Source organism: Sphaerulina musiva (genome assembly GCF_000320565.1).
Source record: "Sphaerulina musiva SO2202 unplaced genomic scaffold SEPMUscaffold_6, whole genome shotgun sequence".
NCBI classification, from domain to species: Eukaryota; Fungi; Ascomycota; class Dothideomycetes; order Mycosphaerellales; family Mycosphaerellaceae; genus Sphaerulina; species Sphaerulina musiva.
This window is the reverse complement of record NW_016017388.1, coordinates 1493243-1516374: the sequence shown is the minus strand read 5'-3', so window position 1 is coordinate 1516374 and position 23132 is coordinate 1493243. Positions and strand designations below refer to the sequence as shown.

The window sequence follows — 23132 nt, the reverse complement described above, 5'->3', positions numbered from 1 at the left end:
AAAAAAAAGGAAAAAAAAAAAAAGAATGCATTTCTGCACAATGCGAGTTTGAGCGAGGCGTATATGAGGTGGCGGGCGATGAATAGGAGAAGATTCTACTAGTAGCTTACCTGATGATCATCAGAAATGAGAAAATGAAGACAAGACAGGCGTGTAACTGAGCATAAAGTACCACGAGGAAGCAACAACATCACAGTCCCAGCCTACAGTACAGTAGGTACATGTATTGCGGAAACCTCTCTCTCTCTCTCTCTCTCTTTGCGTAGACAATTTAACATCTATAATAAACATCCATTATCTCATGCTATAGAATTACCTAATTCCATACTTGACTCCGTTCTGTATGCCCAATTCAGAAGAAAGAACACGCCCCGCCAATGTGAACTCCACTCGATACCTGACAAGTTTTGAAGTTCTTCTGGATGTTCAATTTCATGCTCATGAAATCTCTCATTCATCTGTTATTGTTTCATCGTTCAAGTCAGCGAGCCAGCTTCTTGTCGTTCAGATCTTCGTCACATGAACATTCGACTTGGGCCACCCAACTGACTGACTGACTGACTGAACTAAGTCATCATCATCATCATCATCACATCTACAGCCATTTATCCATCCATCCTTCCATCAAGGTGGCAACGACAAAAAGGGTAAAAAGGATTATGCTGGCACATGTCCATCCTGGACTGTGAACAACAGTGCGTGTGTATGTGATTATTCCCTTCCCTCTTCCGAAGCAGCCGCTTGACGTCCTGTCTCTCTCTCGAGCGTACGCTGCCTTTTCAATGCGCTTCCACCACCACTCGAGCCAAACATGTCGCTGATGGTGGCGCTCAGACTCCTCACTCGACTACTTCCATTGGGGGGACTGCCCGCTGCAGTTCGCAGATCCGCGGCCTCTTGGCTTTCAAACTCCACATCTGTACTCGCGATAGAATGGCGTTTCAGAGAACTCGACATGAGAGGTCTGTTGTCTTCATTCTGGTCGGTGGGACGGCGGCCGACGGGAGGAGGTCGATGTGATGGTCGTCTTTTCATCGTCCCCAGTGGAGTCTTATCGACACCTCGGCGGAGCTCGTCTGCCACTATCGCCGCAAGTGAGCCGCTGAGAGGACTGGTCAGAGGTCCAAGGCGGATTGAGGATGTGCGCTGGAGGAGTCCTTGAGACCCAATAGACGCGACGGTCTGACCGCGATTCAGCGGTGTTCTGTGAGGACTGGGTCGTTCGGCAGGACCGGAAGGTGTGCGCGCTAAAGGTGTCTTCGGGCGCGAAGACGTGTCAGGCGTTTGTGGGACTACAGGTGCAGATGTTGTAGCGTGCATGATGGGCTTCTTCGGATTGGTGTTGTCGTTGCCATTACCGTTGAGGACACCCGGATCTGGATGTACTGCGCTCGCAGTACCTGGCTGCATCTCAGGCACATATTTGTTCCAGTCCGAGGCGCCGGGCGGTGTTGTACCGAGCGTTGGTGCCCTGATGTGGACCTTTGGGATCGAGCCAACTTCTGCTGTCTGAGCTCGTCTGAGGGAGGGTGGTGCGTTGATGGAGTTGGCCACCAATGACATATTTCTGCTAGGGCCATCGTGTTCACGGATCTCCGGCATCGTGCCTTCTTCGTCTGCGAGGCCGATCCCATCGTCTTCTTCATTCCCGTAATCGTCATTTGGTTCCGACTTCCTCCCCGATGTGATGCACCATACACCAAAAAAGGTCAGAGCACACCCTCCCACAAACTTGCCAGCGTCTTCCGGACTCTCACGCTCAAAGTCGCGGTACAAGACTGCACTCCCCACAATGACAGAGATGGTGAACATGACAAACTGAGTGGGAATGACCATTGTCGAGTTGAACCTCTGCAGGGCTCGGTTGACATACTTGATTTGCATTACTGCGGTCACGACCAACACGACCAGTAGCAGGTACGAGATAGGGAAGGTTACGACCTTGTAGAGGCTGTAGGTAAGCAACGATGCGATACCTTTCGTTGACAGCGCTGTGTAGCCTCCGTACAGCCCGACCAGACCAATATCGATCAAAATGGACTTCTGGCCATACTTGTTGCTCAGCACAGTCAGGACAATGATGAGGGCCACAGTGATTCCCAAGTAGGTTTCGAATTCCCAAGTGGTCACGAGCCTCCATATGGCATCGGGTGTGAGCTTGGGGTTGCTGTCGCTGGCACTGAGCACCACGACGACCGCTCCGGCGACAGCAATCAGCACGCCCAGCCCGTCGCGGAGGCGGAACTTCTCCTTCAGTAGCAGTGGTGCAATCAGACAATTCGAGATGAGGGCCACCACACCCAGCGGTGACACAATCGAGGCGGGTGCAAAGCCATACGCGAGGAAATTGCCCGTTTCGCCTACGACCATCATGCCAATGCCGAGCCACCAGATGGGCGAGCGGAGGTATGACTTTTCCTCGACATCGTCGTCGTCTTTTTCGTCCTTGCCGAGCTCTTCCGAGGAGTAGGAGGAGGAAGAGGGAGAGGAGGGAGATGAGGATGGTGACAGCTGCCTCGAGCCCTGCTTCGAGAGTAATGGCTGCGTCTCCGTCGCTCCTCGGTCCTCCAGAGCGCGATGGCCCAGTGTCTCCTGCTTCCTATGTTCCTCGTTGCGTACTTCTGTCACTTCGTCGCTTCTCCGTTTCCGTCTCGCATTATTCCTGCGTTTCTCTTGCACTCGCGCGCCCCGGTCTCGACTCAGTCGCATGTGCGCATATCGCTGCGTGTTCAAGGCAAACGAGATGAGCACGTTGCCACAGATCGCCGTCACCACGCCAATCAAGCTGGACCAGCCGCCTCCATTCTGGGCCTGGTCGGCGCTGCCCTGAGCGATCCCGTATGCGGTCGGTATGTACATGTCTACGGCGTAGAATTCCTCAATATCGACGCATTATGCCCGGGGCCAGAAGGACATGGGCGGCGTGTTTCCAGCGCTGCCTAATCCCGAGATGCTGCGCGGTGCTGCGCAGTGCCGAGCGGTGGGGGAGGGTGGGCGCTGTGCTGTCACTGCTTGTGCTGCGTCGTGGTTATCGAGGCGAAGCTTCTTGGACTTCTTGGACTTATTGCTACCTCCGAACACAACCCACCCACCTAGACTAGACTCCTAGAGCATCATCCTGGCAAAAGCTTGTTTATGCACGGACGATACCACTTCACCATCTTCACTTCAACGACTTTTCACTTCACCATCTTCACTTCAACGACTTTTCACTTCACCTTCCTCATCTTCATGGCTTCCACTACCCACGTGATGTCGGTTCCTGGGCTAGGTACTTCTTCGACATCCACGGTATAGCCCCACCCTACTCTCCCCTAGGACATACCAAGACCCCGTAAGACCACCTTCTCCGCTCCATGCGCCCGCCATGAATGAATCGCTTCTCGGTGCTTGCACTGGCTACTCGACCGAGTATGGCCAGCTTGAAGTATGCTTGTGTCTACTGACGACGAAATGGAACTCTTTGTTCTTTCATTCTCGGCGCTCAATGAACAATATGAAAGACACCTGACCCGATATCCCGCTGTCTGCGCTGCCAACACCGCCCGACTAAGAGAACCCGACGTCGAAAAGCGCATGAGATATGGGAGCGATTCTACTGGTACAGACCAGTACTTCGGCTACTCACTCAGGACCTGGTCTTCGATTTCCATTCGTCACGGACTCCGCCCATGAGTCGATGTGCAACATCAAGTATATACATCACGGAAGAAGAAAAGCTCGCCAGTCTCATCTCCTTAGCGCTGCGCTGCGCAGCTCCTCTGTCATCGGCTACGTGCTTTCATCGCCCTTCTTTCATAACGACGTATCTGCATCCGTAATCTCGGTCTTTGATGTCGCTAGATACCCACTGTTGGTCCTCGACTGCCTTGGGTGCACAATGAATAAAGAACGAGATGCTCCGGATTCAGTAAGGAATGAAATGATGGCTCTCCTTATACCATCCTGGATTCCCAGCGTGCTCCGTGAGACAAGCCAAACTCTTCTGGACATACTAACAATATGGTTCCTGAGCCATGTGACGATCGGCTAAATCCTCAGCACAATACCCTGCTCGCCATACCTCATCCAGGGTGTGCTACAGCACGACAGCAGTGTAGCCGCTACCATCCTGGCTTCTCCAATCGTAATGGAGGGTTCTCGGTCTGCAATGCGTGCAACACGGACGGACTGCATGTGTTGGAGCTTCACGGACCTCCTAATGAACTGAATCGGCGGCGTCTCCGGACCGTAGGACCACCTCGAATCCAGCCTTTCACTATTCCTCCAAACTGGCAAACTCCTCTCGAGTTTGTGAGTGGTCATGTCACTCCAACAGACCCTCCCAGTTATCGACACAATCAATTCTTGACCAGGATGTGTCGAAAGTGCGCGCGAATCGAGCAGACGTTGGCACAAGCACGGTACGAAGCATGGGTTCAGGCCCCAGGCTGTGATCTCAGCTATCTGCCCGGAACGAACGAAATGATAGAGAAATCCCAGTGGTACAGTTATCCTTGGTCGTCCTGTACATGCTACTCCAAGCTTAACCTCGCTCGACCAGCACGACTGCCTGATCGGACTGGTCCGACCGGACAGGATGGACTTCCCATCCCACAGGACGGTCATCGTAGCTGGGATGTCCGTAGACTACGACTTTGTCATACTCATCGAGAAGCTAAATGGAAGGAATTGGAGGGGGCTAGGAACCAAAACGATATTTGGTTGCAGAACATACATCTCGTCACGCCCGACGGGACTGCTCTACGTCAAGCCACCGCAGCAGAGATGCAGGATCGTGTTATTGGAGCTGGATCTTGGCGCGCGTGCCGAGTAAGTACTGTATACAAGATCACCCTTGGAGTCGTACATGATACTAACACATGGTCAAATAGTGCGGAGCGGAAATCGACCACTATGGCGCCTCTGGTATCGAAGGGTATCCCCCCGAGATCTATCAGTGTTTGGCTTGCGAAGGCACCATCAACACTGTAGACCAGAACAACCCTACAGGTCATATGTATGCGCCTGCTCCCTGGCTTCGGAGCCACAGACCCGCAACTCTCAAGTTGGGCAGATTCAGAAACCTCAATCGGGAGGAAATAGTCGATCCAAGGTAGCTTGACCAGCAAGGTCTGGCTTGACAGGATTCAACTTGACGTGAAGCAGTTACCACGGGTGGAAATGTGTCTTTTGATGTAATGATTATTGTATTTCTATTAGTTCCGTAGAAGATTTTCCATAGAACGTACTAGTATATCTTTTTAATCCAACTTGACATGACTTCACTGTCATGTGCGTATCACGAACTCGCTAGATCTCCATGTGTCTATATGAAAGAAGTGTTCTTTTGGAATCGTAGACAACAAGGCACGTCTGAGTAACAGAGTGCGTAGAAGGAGCCCGTCTCGCCATGATGCCTGGGGATAGTCGATAGGACTAGGCTAAAACTAGGTTCGTTCTCTAAGTAAGTGAATAAACGTACGTAAGACTAGATGAGTAGTTCATTGGTAATCTCCCCATTGGCCGACTTAGTATTGAAAAACTGTATGTCTGTCATGGCCGAAGACCTCGCCGAAAAGCCCCAAAAACGCTCAGGAAGAGGGAAAGCTCCAAAGACCTTCCTTCATCGTAGAAGCAACCAGCCAGCAAACGATAAGCTCGTGGAGAGATGGATGTATCTAAAGTTGTCACTCCCAAATCATTCGAAGCTCTACCCAAAAACTAGAAACTTCCATCCCCCTTCCCTTCCCTTCCCTCCTCCCTTACAACTCCCCCATCCTAACCATCTCCACCAACTCCCTCCTCTTCCCCTCCAGCAAAGCCTCCCTCTTCTCCACTACTTCCTCCCTCCTTTTAATATCCACATCCCCAACACTCAACCCCAACAATCCCCGAATATTTCTCACATCATTTTTCCCACACTGCCCAAATCGAAATCCATCCCCATTCGACAAAATATCCGTACATTCCCCATTGCCCTCTGCAGAGCCCACACAGCCTCCCGGAGGATCTGAGCAGAAAAGTCCTAGGAGGGGTACCAGATCGTTGACTTGGCAGCAGGCGTAGTTGCCGCTGCAGGTACCACCGCCGTTTGTGAAGGGGTCGGAAGCTGTGCGAAAGAAAGGAAAAAAAAGGGGGGTGTCAGTAACCAATAACAAAAATAACAACAACATCTTTTATCCCTCGGGACTGTGCAAGGTAGAGTACAGAAAAGGGTTACCACTTACCAATAACACAATTAATCGTCGCAGGAGTTAAATCATAACAAGCCAAATCCGAAGCTGCAACAACAGCGGAATTTCCTCCATTAAAGGTGATTTCGCAACAATGCAATTCGCCTCCGTCGGCGCAATAAGGGGGAGTGGAGGGTGGATATTGTTGATTGCTTCCCCATTGTGGAGATGAGATGGAGGTTGCGAGGGAGAGGGAGGGGAGGAGGAGGGAGAGGAGGGCTATAGAGGCTGTTGTTGTTGTTGTCGTTGTAATGGGATTCGGCATCTTGTTGAAGAGGAGAGATTGTGTTTTGGGTTGTTTGTTTGTTTGTAATGTGTTTTCTGGTTTCTTCTGGTGTTTATTTGATTATCCGTGCTTCCTCCTTTCTATTGCTGTTGTGGTACTAGCAGTCGTAGTGGTTTCGAGTATATCGTCCTGTATCACTACTACCTCGTAGTAGGATGTATGTTGTTGAACCTGTGAGGGAGAAAAACTGCAAAATAGTCTGCAGCATCTAGGTATAGAATAATAAATGAGATTGCGTACATGTAGTTCCAGCTTCCAGGATCACAATGGCTTGCTGCAGTCTGCACAATCTCCATTCCTTGTCGGACATGTACAGGAATCCCAGTCCGTATCCCTATAAAGTTATAGTCATCTAATTTGATCTAAGTCATGTCACCCAAGACCTTGGCAATACACTCGGGACCTCTTGCAGTGGACGACAAAGGTGTTTCGGGTGTGTTGATCAGCATCAAATGCCAATAACATCACTGCAGTGAGAAACAGCAGCCTGGAAAAGATCGACTTGTGATTATTCTCTATTAGTTCTACAGCTGTGTCAAGCCCAGCTCATGCAAGAGACGCCACAACACCATGCTAATACTCGCTAGACGATGCTATCCCCAATGCCCGTGTCAGAAACGTATCGTACACCTTCAATCATCACATGGTGCTCTCTCATCGTCGACGACATCGTCATCATCAGTCCTCATCATCATCATCAATATCGTCACGTACACTCCCACTCGGCAAAGACGCACCACCTCGCGCTCCGATCGGCAAGCACGAGTCCTCTCCATGTACCTCTCTCGCCAATCTTAATCACCGTCTCCCAAATAGTCGTCAGTCCCATGTCTTCTTCCACATTTCTCGTGACATTGTCTTGCTTCCTCGTCAGTCGAATGATCTTTTGACTCGGGCTCTGTATAGCCAGCTTGGCGGGCTTCTGTTGTGCCGCTGTCATCGGGTCGGAAGACTCGGAGCCAAAGTTGCTGCCTTGGTTGGACGTCGTCATGGAGACCATACTCATCGCGCTCGACGGTCGCATCAACGGCCCCGGCGACGGAGCACGACCATGTGCCGAAGAGGAAGCACCCCACGTGTCAGGAGTGAACCGGGAAAGTGATGAGGGGTGTTGTCGCACGCAAAAGACAAAGGTATTGTTCAGTGTCAGTCGGGAACACTGTGGCTGCGCGACATACAAGTCGTGACGCTGCGCATGAGGCGTGGGGTGTCGTGTCAAGAAGTCGTAGGGTGGGTTCTGACCAGAATGAGTGAGCGGCATGGCAAGTGCCATAGCATGAGGATTGTCCTTGATGGAGTGCATGAGCCCACGTTTGCCCGCGTAGATCTTCAGCACGCCTTGTCCCTCATCGCCGGGCAGGAGTGCCTTCACCGTGAATCGCTTCCGGCCGCCAGTCCACTCGGCCTGTGCAAACGCCTTTTTGGTGGTGATGTCGCCACTTTCAAAGTAATCTCCATCCGCATCCTGTGCAAACGCTCTCGACTCGGTCATAGCTACGACCTCGACATCCTCAGGCACAAGAATGTGCAGGTGCGCCATCTCCAGGTTCTCCAAATGCAGCATGCTGGTATGGAAGTTTGCAAGCTCAACGCCATTGCGGAAGTACGAGGGACATGCGCAAGGCAGAGATATCAACACTTCATGCTCAATCGGGGGCACCAAATGCTGTTGCTCGGGCAGCAGAGGAATATGCGTATAACACAACTCCATGGGCCTCGTCAAGAAGTACCAGGACTCTGCAACCTGACTACTGGCAGAGCTGTACGTGCTTCGTTGAGGATGCGTCGGATTCGCGAGAGAACAGTCCATCATGCGCCACTCTCCGTCCACAATCATGGCGTTCCACCAGTGGTTGGGACGGGCAATGGTGTCCAGGTCCAGCACTTCGCCCGGTCCCTTCAGGTAACCACGAACTACCTCGGCGTGCAGACCGACTGCAGTACACATGTCGCGCACTAACAGTGCAATCTCTTCACTGCACGCGCGTTTGGTCTGAATCGCTCTGCGGGTATCAATCTGGCCTTCATAGTCTTCTTCCCACGTGATGCGTTCTGAAACCCATGTGAAGATTGCACGCAGTCTTTGCACGTCACTGCGGTGTGGCCGACACACGAAGCTCTGCGCCAGCGAAGAGGCGGTTGTCATCGGGGGGATGCTATGAATGAAACGCGTACTTTTGTCAACGAGTTGAAGGTTGGGCAACTGGAAGTCCGTGGGCTCGTCCACGGGTAGACCATCGAGACCTTCATCGCCCTCGACGTACTCGTGGAGCTGGTCGATCGGGCGCATCACGGGGATATCGTGCATCTCGCAGCGCTCGGCACGATCGTCTCGCTCTCTTTGGCTGAGTGAGTTCGAGCGGTTGACGTCGCGCCTCACCTGCATCCAATCGCCTCCCCCACTCAGACCCATATCTCGGGAGGTCATTCCAGATGTAGTTCCCGGGCGGCTAGCCATTCCACCTGCGATCGCAGTGATGCCGTTGCTCCCGATGAGGCTCTTCGTGGGACTGCGACTGCCAGCACGACTGCTTGGGCGACTGCCACTGGCACTACCAATCGTGGAACGTGCATTTGCGGCGCCGGTTCTCGCGGTTGTCTTGGCAGTCTCAATCATGCGTTTGAAGAAGCCACTCCGTCTACCCTGCGGCGAGCTGAGTCCGCCCAGTATTCCAGCATCTTCCATGGGGTCCTTGTTCCAATCTGCAACCGGAGTGAGAAGTGGCTGATTGTAAGAAGCATGGCTTTCGTGGTAACTGGGTCCCGAAGCTGCACTTCCACTTTCAGCAACTCCTCTCGTGCTGGAATTGATGTCCCCAAGCGACTTGGTGTGCCCCATCTCCCGCCGCTCTCGCTGACTGCCGAGACCAAATTTGCGCCGTGCGAGACTGCCGGCACTCGTAGCACTGAACCCTCCAGCAGAGTACCCAGACATGATGCTTCGGCTGGTCAGTTGGGTACTCGTGCTACTCTGCGTCGCAGAAGATGTCTCCGTGGAATTTGTCACATTCGTCTTGGTCGTGTAGGTTCTGTCCAAAGCTCTCGGTGCCACCTCAAATGCAGACTTCCGATGTCGTAGCTGCGGATGTTGCTGCCGAGACTGGGGCTGTCGGCCATTCGAGTTTTGACTGGAGCCACTACTGGAAGTGGTTGGTCGAGCAGAATACTGTGCATCTTTGAGGGGCGGTTGCGGTGCTTGATCGGAGAATGACTTGGCATGTCGCAGCTGCTGCTCCATCCGCTGCACGTAGTGGTTGTCACCAGCACCATCATCGTGAGAGGAAGGAATCGCAGGCAGATGCAAGCTAGCTAATCCATAGTCCTCGAGCTGCCGATGGGATGCGAAGCCCAACGAAGACTGCGCACGCGATTGCTCTCTTGTGCTGGTTCTGATCTGCTCGAATGCATCGGGAGACCACACATTAGGCGGCGATGGTTCTTTTCTGGTTGCAGGAGGCGGCGATTGCGAAAACGATGTCATATCGTGTAAAGAGGACATGACATCGTTCATCGCCGCTCTGAGGGGAGATGGTGTCATATGACTACCACAGGGTGAGGGTGGGGCCGGTGTGTGTGTCCCGTTTCTCGAGTATCCGGGATGCATGGGCTCTTCACAGTCTGGAGAGGAAGCTCTACTCTGTTGATAGGCAATACGATGCGCAGGCGGCGGGGGTGGTGGAGGAGAGCCCAGATCATCTTCGTAATGGTTCAGCGGCGAAGGTGCTCGAGAATAGTGCTGGACGTTGTCGAATGGCAGAGGAGACTGTGCTCGTGGGTGATAGGAGGACGAGTCATCGTACGGCGCTGGCGAGGGCTGACGAGAGGTGGGCAGCATCTGTGGGTACGCGGAACCATCGTGGTATGAAGCAGGCAAAGGCGACCGGGAACGAGAAGGTGCATCGTATGTGGGCTGGGCTGAAGGCGGTCGGTAGGGTACATAGCCCGCATGGCCAGATGCAGGCACGGGGTTCGGTGAAGCAGGTGGCGCGTGAACAGGCCTGTCCTGTGCTGGGAGTGGACTTCTAGCACGCCTCGAAGCACTGTACCTGGGCACAGGCTCCGGAATTCGAGGCCCGTTATCCTTTGGTATCACTGCCACGCCGTTGTGCCTCTGTATTGTTCCCGTAGGTGCCTGCGCCGTCTTCATGCTTGAATATGGCTTGAACTTGCTCTTTTCCTTCTTCTTGTCCGGCTCGCTTTCAGGAGTGCCCTCTTTGCTGTTGTCCAAGCTGCCCCGCGCTCCAAAGACTTCGTAGGCCTGGTAAGGTTTCCGAAAGACGGACTTGCTCTTGGACACGTTGTGCTTCGGCTGCTGCGTGGTGGGAGTGAAGGTGCGGCTGTTGGGCGCAGGCGTAAAGGACTCTTCCAGCACGGTGACAAAGTTGGAGGGAAACAAGCCAATAGCTCGGGGATCGCGTCGCAGTCGACCCATCCACCACGACCCATCGCCCGCATTCAACGCCTCGATCAGGTCGCCCTCGATGAAGCCGAGATCCTTCTTCGACTCTCCTCCCCACGAGTATGTAGCCCTGCACCAGCACGGGAAACGAGGAAGCTCGCCCGGCACGCCCATGGCGGTGACAGTGCGCACCAGTCTCGATTAATCCAGATGTTGTCGAAGGGTCTGGCGCATTGCGAGAGTCGACGTTAGACGGTTCACGATACGCGTGGATCTGGCCGTTGCTGAGGGCCGGAAACGCATACAGCTGCTACTGGAGCCGGGATCGAAGCTGCAGGCACAGGTACAGGGAGAGGTAGTAAGATAGTGATGTGATCAGGGAGCTTGCCTAGCCGATCTGGAGAAGTAGTGTTACTTGCAGTTGACTGGTGTATAGCGAGAGAGAGCCGAGAGGCATGGGGTGCATACATACAGTAAGACCTACCTACTGCTATTCAATGCAATCATGTCGTGTGTTGATCGACAAAGTAAACAAACCCGGGCCTGGCTTGGCGAACATGAAACAGCAGCTCCGCTCCCGTGCCTGTCCTTCTCGCCGTCTGTCTCGTCTCGCGTCTCGTCTCCGCCTCCGCCTCCACCTCCGCCTCCATTTCTCTCCCTCGCTCCCCCCATGCGTCATCATGGCCAATTCACACCACCATCATGTGCGCGCTGGTGCAATGATGTCCAGCGACGACGGCGGAGAGCGGCTGATATCAGGCTGGAGAGAGACGGCAACTGGGAAACAGGATCTGGAACAATGTATGACCCGCCATCTCGCGACCGAGAAGAAGAACGGAAATATCAGTGGACAGTATAGGTAGTCGGCAACGAAGAAGTCCTGGAAACTGGAGGACGGCGGACGTTGTCTGGTGTGGCTGATACCTCCGGAGCAGATCTTCTGCGGGAGCCTCATCTGCCATGGACCCGATCGCAGTCCATCACATGCATCTCGTGAGATGGGAAACGGATCGAATCTTGGAAGTTGCTGCAGGCCACAGTCGTCGAAACTCTCGTATTGGGTTACTAAATGACTATATATGCCTTGTCGCATCCGCCCGGCGCCCGGCTGGTGGTCACTTGTGTGGTGACTGCGCTGACTGGACACCTCGTCTGGCCAGACTGGCCTCACGGATGCAGCACGGAACGGCACGAGGAGTCGTGCAAGCATTGATGAACGCAACAGCTGTTTCACTTTACTCCGACCGCACTCATTCATGTGTGTCGCCAAGCCTGTAGGGAGGACGAGACAGTAGGTGGTAGGTGGTAAGTACATCCTAGGTCCCGTACCTAGCTTACATGTAGCTTACATGTACAGATGTACTCACTCAGGAACACAGACACATCAAATGATATTGATTGCCTGAGGCACAGCGCCAACAATGTGGTCCACTACCACCTATCTACCAGGTATCTGCCTCTCACCGCCTGTGCTGCCGTCGGCGAAAGCAAGGTACAATAGGTACCTCGGTACCTACCTGAGGTAAGGTATACCGTATGGTCCGTATTGATTACACTCTGCCCTTCTTTTTTCCATACTTAGCCTGGATGATGGAATTCCCCCATACCACCATTCTGCAGCTAAGTATGTAGCTATGCTGTACCGTTCTGCCATAGACGGTTGACGGGTCTGCTAAATGCCTAGCGTGCTGACATGCAGCATACATCTAGGTATCCCGCCACTGTGCATCATCATCATCATCATATCACAGCCTCAATCGTATTCATCTTGATCTTCACAAATGCCGAATTGCCGATGGCCTCACGCGTAATTTTACATGTCCCTACTGCTGCAGAGGCAGCAGAGCAATGGCAGACGCCAAATTTTCGGGAATTATTACACGACAACAATGGCCATCCTGACTGCCAAGGACGCCTGGGCCACCAACCAACCATTCGACTCCAACCATTCGACCCCAACCCAATTGAATGAAGCCAATAAATACAACAAATCACGCATTCTATTTCGAGAAACCGTGTGGTCTCGCCAGAATTAATTAATAGATACCAGGTACATAGACATTACAAGCACGAGGCGACCCAGTGGATCCACCACAGACTGTCAAGCCTTTGGCCGAACTCTATTCAAAAAGAAAAAACTAGCCACCTAGCCACCTAGCTGTCTACCGACCCCGGTCACGGATCGACCAGAGGGCCGAGGCAGTGTCCTATCCCTACCTAGCAATACATGAAAAAAAGTCTCTATCGAACGTCCAAACAAACAAACATCAGGTAATTTACAGTAGAACCAATCACACTCGACGCAATCGCAGGCGTGACTCCGATCCCAGCAGAGATATTGTTGTTACTGTCATTGTTGTTGTTATTGTTGGTGTTGGGCCTGAGCCATTTAATTTTTTGTCCAGAGAACTCAGAACTCTGTGAGGTCCCCCCCCGGTCAAACCAGTGAAGTCACCAGTACAGTGGTGTACCTACCTAATGGAGGAGCGCGGGCCGGGGAACCAAAAAACAAGAAAAAGTGAAAAACCACCCCCAACAACAACAGTACCACCATTTGTTCTGGACCTTGTGATTACCCGGGTACACTACCTTGCCTGATAGCTGTTGGATGATGCCATCTCACACCGACTGTTTTGGAGCACCTCGAGTTCTTCGACAGAAAGACCTGGTGAGAAAAAAAAAGAAAAAAAAGAAAAAGAAAATCGAAAAAAAAGAAAAAAAAGAAGAGAAAAGGAAAAGAAAATAGAAAATAGAAAAACAACAAGAGGTAGGTGTATAGTGTATACAATGCATTGCAACATACAAATCACATTATCTCTCTCTCTAACTATATAGTACTATAAGTAGTAGACTTGTCTTTGTCCGTGTCCATACTCTGTTTGTGTCCAATCCTTCATGATCCCATTTCATTGCCGGTGTAAAGCCAGACTCCGCCATCACATTAAGAAATAAGAAAAAAAGTCATCCATCACCATCCACTCTTTCCTCTGCTCTTTCTGTTCCCCTTTTTACATCAGACTGAAGTAAATATCCGAATCCAAATCATAAAAGCAGTCACATCTGTTTACGGCCGAGTTATCCCCTTTACCATCACCCTTGACCTCGCCCACTAGCTGCCCATTGTTGGTGATTTGCGCTTGCATTTTGCCCTTGGCACAGGTGAAAATTACGCAGTGGGCATTATACGTCGTGCCGGAGCCGCCGGGGCCGGCCCATTGGAGAGTAGATTGCCAGTGTGGCCAGGCGTTGACGATTGCTATTAAAGAGAGCGTTTGGTTAGCATGTGATGCGTCGTAGTGGGAGGAGGAAAGGAGACGGAAAGGAGAAGAGAGAATACATACTTCCATCAGATCTCGCCCAACTTCCCCATCGTGCTGTCAAACCGCCCACACCCGTCCATTTGACGTCTGCGGACGAAGTCATGCAGTTAATACCCGGCTGCGAGCAGAGTTGAGGTTCGTAGCCAGCCGGAAAGGTCTTGTCAAACGATTCCTTGGCATCGGCGACGATGGAAGGGTCGATTCTGGACCATTTGGCTGACGCTTCGCCGTAACCGACTTGATCGCCGTTGGGACAAGCGCGGCAGCCCTGCTCGGAGGGGAGAGCGCGCTTGTCAATTAGGGCAGCATACTTGGGGTTGATGGCAGATGCGTCGACGAGGGCGGATGCTGCGAGGAGCAAAGTGGTGAAGATGGTGGTGGGCTGCATTGTTGCGGTTGTTGATTTTGTTGCTGTTGTTGTTGGAGCGGAGGTGTTTTTTTCTCTGGTTGGGGGGTTTTTTTTGGTTCGGGGGAAAAGCGTCCAGAAGAGTGTGTTGGTGAGGAGATGGATAGCTGTTGGTGGCAGCACTTTTGATAGTATATATATATTAGTCTCCAGCAACCTTGTCGTATAGCTATTATAGCCTATTTCGTTGGCAATCTCTATTCCAGGCCAGCTGCGCTGCTTCTCGGACGCACATAGAGCCAAGTCCTCACACCATTCGACACTGCTCTCGTTTCACAGTACGAAACCGAAGGAAAAGCTATCGGAATGTGTGGCATGTTGTTCGCTGAGCACATGGACGTTCCCCGTTGACACGAAGGACTCGGGAGCCCTGGGAGGAAGCTATTCGGATCAACGTCCGCCCCGGACTCTATTGTGCTCAGACTCCTGAAATAGGCTAGTCAACTTCCGTCTCGGGACAGCGCGCACGGACCGCGCTGCGAATCACAGCCTACTCTTATTTGGTGGCGCGGCCAACTTTCCCAGTGCGCAAAAGTGACAGTGTCCAATCGTGTCATGCTACGGCTGCCGACACCCCGGACGTGAAGTGTATTTATACCAATATAATAATACCATCTCCATGTGACGGTCGTCAGCACAGCGGGTCTTCCGAGAGCTCCGGATAGGATAACCAGTGCCAGGTGCCCAAGGGTTACCGGATGCACAGCCGAGAGCGGTATGAAGGCAGTGCGTCAGATACGGAGTCGCTCGAATGCCCAGACCAACCAGAATGCACTTTTGTTGGCAGTCGGGCTTCCGCGTGATTGTGAAAAAAAAAGAGGCTCGCGAACCAGGGTCCGCGGGCGTCACGAAGTTCGATCGGGGTACTGAGCGGCGCCGTCGAATGTTTCAATACCACCACCACCACCCTGGGGCGTCTGTCCGAAGTTTCCGCTCATGTTCATAGCGGCCAAGTCTGCGGGATTGAAAGACCAATCTTCAAACGTCCATGCAGCAAGCTCATCAAGATCCAGCGGCGCCGTAGGATCCGCCATCGCAGCATTGCCTCCGGCTGCCGTTGCTTGACCCGCTGTACTCGAAGCATAGAAGCTCATCACAGAATGAGCTTGACTCATGCCTGCCTCGCGTGGCGTGGAAGCTTGTCGTGGCGGTGGTGCCATCTGCGTGGTCGCCGTGCCTTTCGGTACACTGGGCTGTGCAGGAGCATTCTCTTGACATGCCATGATCTTGTAGTATGGTCGCGTGACCTTTTCAACTGCTTCCTGCATGTAGATCAGTTTTTTCGAGGGATCTTTCTTGCTCTTCATGTATCCATGTGCTGCCAGCAGAATCCAAAGTTGTCGCTGCTCGCGTCCAAAACGAATAACTTTGTCTGTGAGCATCTCGCAGCACTCTGGCACGAGGTCGAAAGCGGCCTTGTCGATTGCATGCCCAAGCGCATCGTCGCTGTGAGGATTGGTTGCGGATATGTGGCACAATGACATCCCAGCACGAAGCTGATCGTAGCACAGCAGCTCGAGCGCATAGCTACCTTTCGAGGTGAGTGCTTTATGTGCTTGTACCATCTTTGTTGCCGTCTCCACCAGAATCATTCGGCTGAAGTCGCGCTCCGCTTTAGTTTCCGCCGTGCGAAGTTGGCGGTCGTGGAGGACGAGTAATAGTTGCCTCAAGTTAATTTCCAGCATCGCCTTAGGAACCATCGCTGCAGAAGGCGCTTCGGGCCAGTCGGGAATGTTCTGCAGATGGTATTCAATCTCATCCGTATAGCGCTTGGTTTCTTCAAATAATACTGGCTGACGAATATTATTCAGGTATGTATTAAGAGTTGCGCGCAATTGGTGCGACTCGCTTGCTAGGCAGAGGAAAGAAGTGGGAGTAAAGTCGTTGAATCGTCGCATGGCAGGTAGGTGTTGCGTTTCCTGATCAATGTCATCGTCGTGCACGTGAGCTGGCCCCGGGCAGTCCGACTGCAGATTCCATGGCGCCGATACCATGCCGCGATCGAACGAGGCCTGCAGCTCAAGCTCAGTGACAGCTGCCCATACTCGCTTTCGAAGTTCCTTGTCGAGAACTGATGTTGGTCTGCGAATCAGTTCAGGTGTTCGATGCAGACCCGCCGCCATGCAAAAGCGAAGCACATTCCCGCATTCGGTCCAGGTGCGTTTAAATTTACGAGCGGTCACGTTCTTCGCTAACAGAAGCACCACTCTGAGCTGAAAATCAATCGCTGATACGTGCTTCTGGCTCTGCGAGACAAGCCAGTCATCAACAGATGACACCCATGATATAGCCGTCTCGCGGGCCGTCGAGCTATTGGCTCTGTACAACCATGGCGACGTTGTACTCAAGCATTTAGCAGCAGCCATCATGGCAAGCAGAAGAGCGACAAAATGAGGTTTCGCGCTTGGTGTCCCCTGATTCCACATATCTCGATATTCGGTCCAGAAAGATGGCAGGTGAAGGACGTTATACAGATTGCCATAGTTCTCGAGATAAATCTCAATCAACTGATCACTTTCAGCCCTCGGTGGCAGTAGTGACTTCAATGCCTCGTCCTCGACCGAGCCATGTTTGGACCCTGCGTACTCAGTCCGCACCTCCAGCGATGCCATATCCTCCTTTATCCGGGAGAGGGCTGGAAATTGTTCAAACGTTTCTACCACACAGTGAGCTTAGAGTACCAAAAGCTGTTCTTCTAACAACGATTCACAGAGTACGACTTCTGTCACTGCGAATAAAGCCTGAAGATTAAACTTGCATACCTCGTGTAAATACGTGCAGCTCTGGGATGCGAGCGATCAAGGCGCCCGGATGTGTGTTTCCATGGAATTGAGTTCGGAACGAGTGGCCACGCAACAAGGTCGTCTCTCGGTCCTGAACTGGAGCCATAGTGTCCAAAGCACCATTGCCGGCCATAGACTCGGGTGTAGGGGGCATCTGTGCTTTGCCACTTGGCGCACCGGCCTTGACCAGAGCCGCCTCAAGCTGCTTGATACGGCCATCCTGATACTCCAGTCGTGATAGAAGGTCCCCAGAAGGTGCATTTGCACCAATAGGTCGTGTAGAGAGGCCGTAGAACGGAGGTAGCTTATGTGAACCAGGAGTGACCAGAGGCTCTTCTCGAATGGGTGCGTCAGTAGCATCTTCCAAATACAGACAGTTCGCAGCCTGCCCAGCCTTTGTGCAACGCCCACACGCAGGGAGAGCGCGGTCGCACTGCAGCTTGCGTCTTCGACAGTCGTAGCAGGACAGAACCTTCCTGCGACGTTTGCGATCACTGCCTCCACCAGCGTCGGGTGATCGCGTACGAGGGAACTGTCGTCCCTCCGGTAGGAAGGGATCGGTGGGCATATTGAGCAATCAGACCCGCCAATCCCGTGACCTTTTCTGTGCAACGAATCGACGTTCCGTAGTGGTCAGGCTCCGGGGTCCGACACTGGACATTTTCGGGATGCGTCCAGTGAGATAATCGCCTCTCGGTCGTGCAACAATGATGGTATGGGCTGTTTCGCATGACCGAAGGTGCTCGGAGCGCTTCGGCCGAGCGTGTGCTCGAGGCAGCGCGAAAGCGTGCCCGACGTCGACGGAGTGGCGTTATCGATGGGTACAGGAGCAAGGGGAGGCAGAGTCATGCGGTGACTTCTGTATGCCAGAGTCTCTTTGACTGTGACGGAAGTCGGGAGTGGAAGTCAATTCGAGAAAGTTGGAGGTCGATGCTCCTGAGGGGAGGTCGAAGATAAGTCGACGGGAGGGTTCCGCGTCGTCGGACATGGATCCTCTGATCAAGCTTCGAGCTACTACTGAAACGGCTAGGCAAGCTCGCTTTACGGGCCGGTCCAGAGAACTTTATCTGCACCTGATAACACACCCGACTAACGACTAATACTTGCCCTGCAAAGTCGTTTTGGTAGAGAGACACGTCCCGGATCGCCTTCTTGGACCAGCACACGCACAGGTAGACGTCCAATATGCAATAGCACTCGCTTCGCACGCTCCGCGGAATCGACTGGCCGCAACGCCCTTCACCGCAACCACCAGAACCTTTCGGCTCCTTCCTTCACGTCCGCCTCGACCGTCCACCCCGTTACCACGAAAGCACACGACACAATGGCCGAGGACTATTCACCCGAGCGGCACCGCGGTGTCTATCGCCGGCGAGAGTCCAATATGAGCGAGGCTAGCTTCATTGGCGACGTTGAGATGGCCCAAGACGAGATCTTCTCTGGGCCCATGTCAGAGAGCGTGCCCACGGCGTCCAGTTCTTTTTTCCACCGGCGATCGCGCACCAACTCAGTCACCAGTTTTGCATACTACGAAGAGGAGCGAGACTTCGATTCAGAAGAGCTCCCTGAAGATGCTCTGTATGATGACGAAGAGGTCGAGGCGTTGGAGAACGGAGAACTGAGTGGGGACAGCACCTTCGTCGAGCCCGAGATGAATGGAACTTATGGCCCAAGCGAGAGTCCCAAAAATGGATCCGTCACGTCGCGTCGAAGGCATGGCAGCCATGGATCAGACCACTCAAAGAGATCGCGCAGGTCCACAGACCCTAGCAGACACTCTGTGCAAAGCCCTCTTCTCCGTCGCAACCACTCGCAAGACTCGCAGACTAGTGGTTTCCGTGTTGGAGGAAGAATCAGTCAGAAGATATACATCGTGACGGAGGACATGACTATAGTGGCGGCTGGTTTCAAGACGTCTACCTTCGGCTTCGCAGCTTATTTGGCATTGTGCATATGTACGGCAGGGTTGGCGTATCTAGTTCTGCGGTGGCTACCTAGATGGCATGTCATGCTGGTGGGCAGGTCAACGCCACTTGGAGAAGCCGACTGGGTCGTGATTGAGAATCAATGGGGAGAGATGGCGATCCAGAGTTTGAGCAAGCAGGAGTTTGGGCAGAGCTTGTCCTCTGTGTTTGGTATTAGCCGGGCGAAGTGGCAGGACTACGATGAGTACGACGATCCCATCTTGGACGAACTCCGCATTCTCGACTACAGATATATTCGCTTCTGCTACCACCCACTCAAAGATAAGTTTGTGCTTGGCAACACGTGGAAAGACCCAGCTTGGACTGATGTGCTGGCCGTTCGACGGGGCATTGACGGGGAAGAGCAGGAAGTGCGAGAACGCATCTTTGGCAAGAATGCCATCGATCTGGAGAAGAAGACGACGGGACAGCTACTCATGGACGAAGCCTTCCACCCGTTCTACGTCTTCCAAGTTGCCAGTATCATCCTGTGGTCGGCAGACGAGTACTATTACTATGCGGCTTGTATCTTTGTCATCTCCATCGTCAGCGTCGCTACTACCTTGATTGAGACGAAGGCAACCATGAAGCGTTTGCGCGACATTGCAAAGTTCGAATGCGATATCCGAGTCCTGCGAGGCGGGTTTTGGCGATACGTGGATTCCAGCGAGTTGGTTCCGGGAGATGTGTATGAAGTAACAGACCCCAACCTGGGTCAGTTCCCATGCGACAGTCTCTTGCTCTCTGGAGATTGCATTGTAAACGAAAGCATGTTGACGGGCGAGTCCGTACCTGTCTCGAAGACACCGGCCACAGATGACACTCTCGAGATGCTGAACCTGTCCGCGTCTGCAATACATGCCGATGTCGCCAAGCATATGTTGTTCAGCGGCACCAAGATCATCCGTGCAAGGAGACCACAGGACGACAAAAGTGACGAGGCTGCAGCACTCGCTCTTGTGGTCAGGACCGGATTCAATACGACGAAAGGTGCTTTAGTCCGCTCCATGCTCTTTCCCAAGCCATCTGGGTTCAAGTTCTACAGAGACTCTTTCCGATACATTTCCGTTATGGGCATGATCGCTGCAGTGGGGTTCATCGCGTCGCTGGTCAACTTCATCCGCTTGGGACTCGAATGGCATCTCATCATCGTCCGCGCTCTCGATCTCATTACAATTGTCGTACCACCGGCACTGCCGGCGACTTTGACCATTGGCACCAACTTCGCTCTGAGTCGACTGAAAGCCAAGCAGATCTTCTGTATCAGTCCCCAGCGCGTCAACGTGGGAGGCAAGATCGACGTCATGGCTTTCGATAAGACTGGCACATTGACCGAGGATGGGTTAGACGTGCTTGGCGTTCGCGTCGTCTCGAGACCTGCGAACCGTTTCTCGGAACTGCTCACGGATTCCAGCACACTTCTGCCTGGTGCACTTTACGAGCGTGATCCTACCGCAGACTACAACGCCAACAAGGCGATCTTGTACAACATGGCCACTTGCCACTCCTTGCGTATTGTCGATGATGAGTTCATTGGAGATCCACTTGACTTGAAGATGTTCGAGTGGACCGGCTGGCAGTACGAGGAAGGTGCAGAGAGTGGTGATCTGGGTGACGAGGAGGAGGAATTGTCCTTGTCGCCTTCGGTCGCACGTCCACCACCTGGCATGGAGTTTGACCTCGACGAGGAGCAGGGCACGCCCAATAGTAGAAGAGCCATCGAGCTCGGTGTGCTGAGATCTTTCGAGTTTGTATCTCAACTCCGCCGTGCCAGTGTCGTGGTCAGACAGTTCGGTGAGAAGAGTGGAGATGTCTACGTCAAGGGTGCGCCCGAGGCCATGAAGGGAATCTGCCGACCAGACTCATTTCCTCCCGATTATAACGATCTTCTGGCCTACTACACTCACCGTGGCTACCGTGTGATTGCATGTGCCACAAAGCACATTTTCAAACTGAATTGGTTAAAAGTACAGAAGATGAAGCGCGAGGACGTAGAGTCCGGCTTGGAGTTTGTGGGCTTCATCATCTTCGAGAACAAGTTGAAAGACACCACGACCGACATCATTACCGAACTTCGAGAAGCCAACATCCGCACCGTCATGTGTACTGGCGACAACATCTTGACTGCCATCAGTGTCGCGAGGGAGTGTGGACTGGTCGACAAGTCTGCACATTGCTTTGTACCCCACTTTGTGGAAGGTGATGCGCATACTGCCCTCTCGAAGCTTGCTTGGGAGTCAGTTGACAACCCCATATACCAGTTGGATGAGAACACGCTGAAACCGCTACCACCTCCCGCCGAGCACGACTCCTCACTGCCTTACGATGTCTCGAACTTGCGCAATTACTCCGTCGCAGTGACTGGCGATGTCTTCCGCTGGATCATTGATTTTGCATCTCCCAAGGTCCTGCGCGAAATGCTGGTCATTGGTCAAGTGTTCGCTCGCATGTCGCCTGACGAGAAGCACGAGCTCATTGAGAAACTGCAAAGTATCGACTACTGCGCGGGCTTCTGTGGCGACGGCGCAAATGACTGTGGTGCGCTCAAAGCCGCTGATGTGGGCATCTCGCTTTCCGAGGCCGAAGCCTCTGTCGCAGCACCATTTACCAGCCGCGTCTTTGACATTTCTTGCGTGCCAGAAGTCATTCGCGAAGGTCGTGCTGCACTTGTCACATCTTTCAGCTGCTTCAAGTACATGTCACTGTACTCTGCCATCCAGTTCACCTCGGTCAGCTTCCTTTACGCTTCCGCCTCGAACTTGGGCGACTTTCAATTTCTGTACATTGATTTACTCCTCATCCTACCCATTGCGATCTTCATGGGTTGGACAGGGCCTTATCCTTCTCTATCACGAAAGCGACCTACAGCTTCCTTGGTGTCGCGAAAAGTCCTGACGCCCCTCATCGGCCAGATTGTCATCACCATCGTCTTCCAGTTCATCGGCTGGTTCTTCGTTCGTAAACAACCTTGGTATCAACCTCCGGTCCTCGATACCGAGCACTCCAACTCGAAGAACTCGGAGAATACGACGCTGTTTCTCTTGTCCTGCTACCAGTACATCCTCTCTGCCATTGTGCTTTCCATTGGCAAACCTTTCCGACAATCCATGCGACACAACCTACCTTTCGTCATCACCATGGCCGTCGCATTGGGTGTTTCCAGCTACATGCTTTTCGACCCGGCACCCTGGGTAGAAGACGCCATGGAACTGACGTGGATGAGTGCTAATTTCCGAATCTTCATCCTCGCGCTCGGACTGGGGGCTTTTGCAGTTTCTTATCTGGCCGAGAGACAATTCTTGCCTGTATTGGCGAGGTTGATTGGCAAAGTCAAGCAAAAGTTTAGTAAGATTCCCAAGAAGAGGAAGGAGTACAAGGTGATACTGGAGGATATGAGGATATGATGAATGTTTTTTTTTTCTTCCTCTCTGCTGCTTGTTGTTCATGAAGAGAGAGTGTGTAGTACCATAGGTGTAAGATATCTATACACATGACGAGAATAGAATGAGGGAGAGACAGGACCACATAGATGAATATGAGGAAGAAGAGGAAGAAGAAGAAGAAGGGGAAGAAGAAGGGGAATTGTCATGACGATGTTTTCCCTATGCAATGAAATTGTAGATCAGACGAAACCTGCATCGGTCCATTGCCTTGCTCTGTCATAAGACGGGTGTCAACAAACATACCTTTTTCTCCCTCCCTCTCTCTCTCTCTCTCTCTCTCTCTCTCTCTCTCTCTCTCTCTCTCTCTCTCTCTCTC

At 52.7% G+C, this 23132-nt stretch overlaps 8 protein-coding genes across 8 annotated transcripts in view; 3 read left to right on the top strand and 5 right to left on the bottom strand.

Moving 5' to 3' along the window:
• The window catches only part of SEPMUDRAFT_149925 (ubiquitin conjugating enzyme), a 1267-nt gene extending 1105 nt beyond the window's left edge, over nucleotides 1-162 (top strand). Inside the window, exon 3 of the mRNA XM_016905859.1 lies at nucleotides 1-162. The gene's annotated coding sequence lies outside the window, so the exon portion shown is untranslated.
• Nucleotides 163-333: 171 nt separating this feature from the next.
• On the bottom strand, nucleotides 334-3036 carry SEPMUDRAFT_149924 (DUF803-domain-containing protein). The gene has a single exon (XM_016905858.1). The coding sequence runs from the start codon at nucleotides 2857-2859 to the stop codon at nucleotides 712-714; it is 2148 nt and encodes a 715-aa protein (XP_016760303.1). The 5' UTR covers nucleotides 2860-3036; the 3' UTR covers nucleotides 334-711.
• A 432-nt stretch (nucleotides 3037-3468) lies between these two features.
• On the top strand, nucleotides 3469-5210 carry SEPMUDRAFT_164457 (uncharacterized protein). Its single transcript, XM_016908115.1, has 2 exons — nucleotides 3469-4812; nucleotides 4875-5210. The coding sequence occupies exons 1-2, from the start codon at nucleotides 4003-4005 to the stop codon at nucleotides 5097-5099; spliced, it is 1035 nt and encodes a 344-aa protein (XP_016760302.1). The 5' UTR covers nucleotides 3469-4002; the 3' UTR covers nucleotides 5100-5210.
• Nucleotides 5211-5744: 534 nt separating this feature from the next.
• On the bottom strand, nucleotides 5745-6480 carry SEPMUDRAFT_46532 (uncharacterized protein; the record flags this gene model as incomplete). The annotated part of the gene is made up of 2 exons (XM_016909000.1): nucleotides 5745-6091; nucleotides 6210-6480. 2 exons carry the CDS (start codon nucleotides 6478-6480, stop codon nucleotides 5745-5747), a joined length of 618 nt encoding a protein of 205 aa, XP_016760301.1.
• Nucleotides 6481-7008: 528 nt separating this feature from the next.
• Nucleotides 7009-10161, bottom strand: SEPMUDRAFT_149922 (uncharacterized protein). Its single transcript, XM_016905857.1, has one exon. The coding sequence runs from the start codon at nucleotides 10103-10105 to the stop codon at nucleotides 7208-7210; it is 2898 nt and encodes a 965-aa protein (XP_016760300.1). The 5' UTR covers nucleotides 10106-10161; the 3' UTR covers nucleotides 7009-7207.
• Nucleotides 10162-13760: 3599 nt separating this feature from the next.
• Nucleotides 13761-14657, bottom strand: SEPMUDRAFT_157003 (uncharacterized protein). The gene is made up of 2 exons (XM_016907714.1): nucleotides 14242-14657; nucleotides 13761-14156 (listed from the first exon to the last, which is right to left on the bottom strand). The coding sequence occupies exons 1-2, from the start codon at nucleotides 14606-14608 to the stop codon at nucleotides 13909-13911; spliced, it is 615 nt and encodes a 204-aa protein (XP_016760299.1). The 5' UTR covers nucleotides 14609-14657; the 3' UTR covers nucleotides 13761-13908.
• Nucleotides 14658-14693: 36 nt separating this feature from the next.
• Nucleotides 14694-18329, bottom strand: SEPMUDRAFT_149920 (uncharacterized protein). Its single transcript, XM_016905856.1, has 2 exons — nucleotides 17389-18329; nucleotides 14694-17282 (listed from the first exon to the last, which is right to left on the bottom strand). The coding sequence occupies exons 1-2, from the start codon at nucleotides 17975-17977 to the stop codon at nucleotides 15472-15474; spliced, it is 2400 nt and encodes a 799-aa protein (XP_016760298.1). The 5' UTR covers nucleotides 17978-18329; the 3' UTR covers nucleotides 14694-15471.
• A 253-nt stretch (nucleotides 18330-18582) lies between these two features.
• On the top strand, nucleotides 18583-22991 carry SEPMUDRAFT_149919 (ATPase type 13A2). The gene has a single exon (XM_016905855.1). It carries the CDS (start codon nucleotides 18734-18736, stop codon nucleotides 22775-22777), a length of 4044 nt encoding a protein of 1347 aa, XP_016760297.1. The 5' UTR covers nucleotides 18583-18733; the 3' UTR covers nucleotides 22778-22991.
• The last annotated feature ends 141 nt before the right edge of the window (nucleotides 22992-23132 follow it).

Bases quoted from the DNA above. Each gene is read 5' to 3' on its own strand.
- SEPMUDRAFT_149919 (XM_016905855.1), top strand. From the start codon at position 18,734: ATGGCCGAGGACTATTCACCCGAGCGGCACCGCGGTGTCTATCGCCGG.
- SEPMUDRAFT_149924 (XM_016905858.1), bottom strand. From the start codon at position 2,859: ATGTACATACCGACCGCATACGGGATCGCTCAGGGCAGCGCCGACCAG.
- SEPMUDRAFT_157003 (XM_016907714.1), bottom strand. From the start codon at position 14,608: ATGCAGCCCACCACCATCTTCACCACTTTGCTCCTCGCAGCATCCGCC. The intron at 14,157-14,241 runs GTATGTATTCTC...TCTCTTTAATAG, and splicing joins TTGGGCGAGATCTGATGGAA to CAATCGTCAACGCCTGGCCA.
- SEPMUDRAFT_164457 (XM_016908115.1), top strand. From the start codon at position 4,003: ATGGTTCCTGAGCCATGTGACGATCGGCTAAATCCTCAGCACAATACC. The intron at 4,813-4,874 runs GTAAGTACTGTA...ATGGTCAAATAG, and splicing joins GATCTTGGCGCGCGTGCCGA to TGCGGAGCGGAAATCGACCA.
- SEPMUDRAFT_149920 (XM_016905856.1), bottom strand. From the start codon at position 17,977: ATGCCCACCGATCCCTTCCTACCGGAGGGACGACAGTTCCCTCGTACG. The intron at 17,283-17,388 runs GTATGCAAGTTT...ACTGTGTGGTAG, and splicing joins GCTGCACGTATTTACACGAG to AAACGTTTGAACAATTTCCA.
- SEPMUDRAFT_149922 (XM_016905857.1), bottom strand. From the start codon at position 10,105: ATGCATCCCGGATACTCGAGAAACGGGACACACACACCGGCCCCACCC.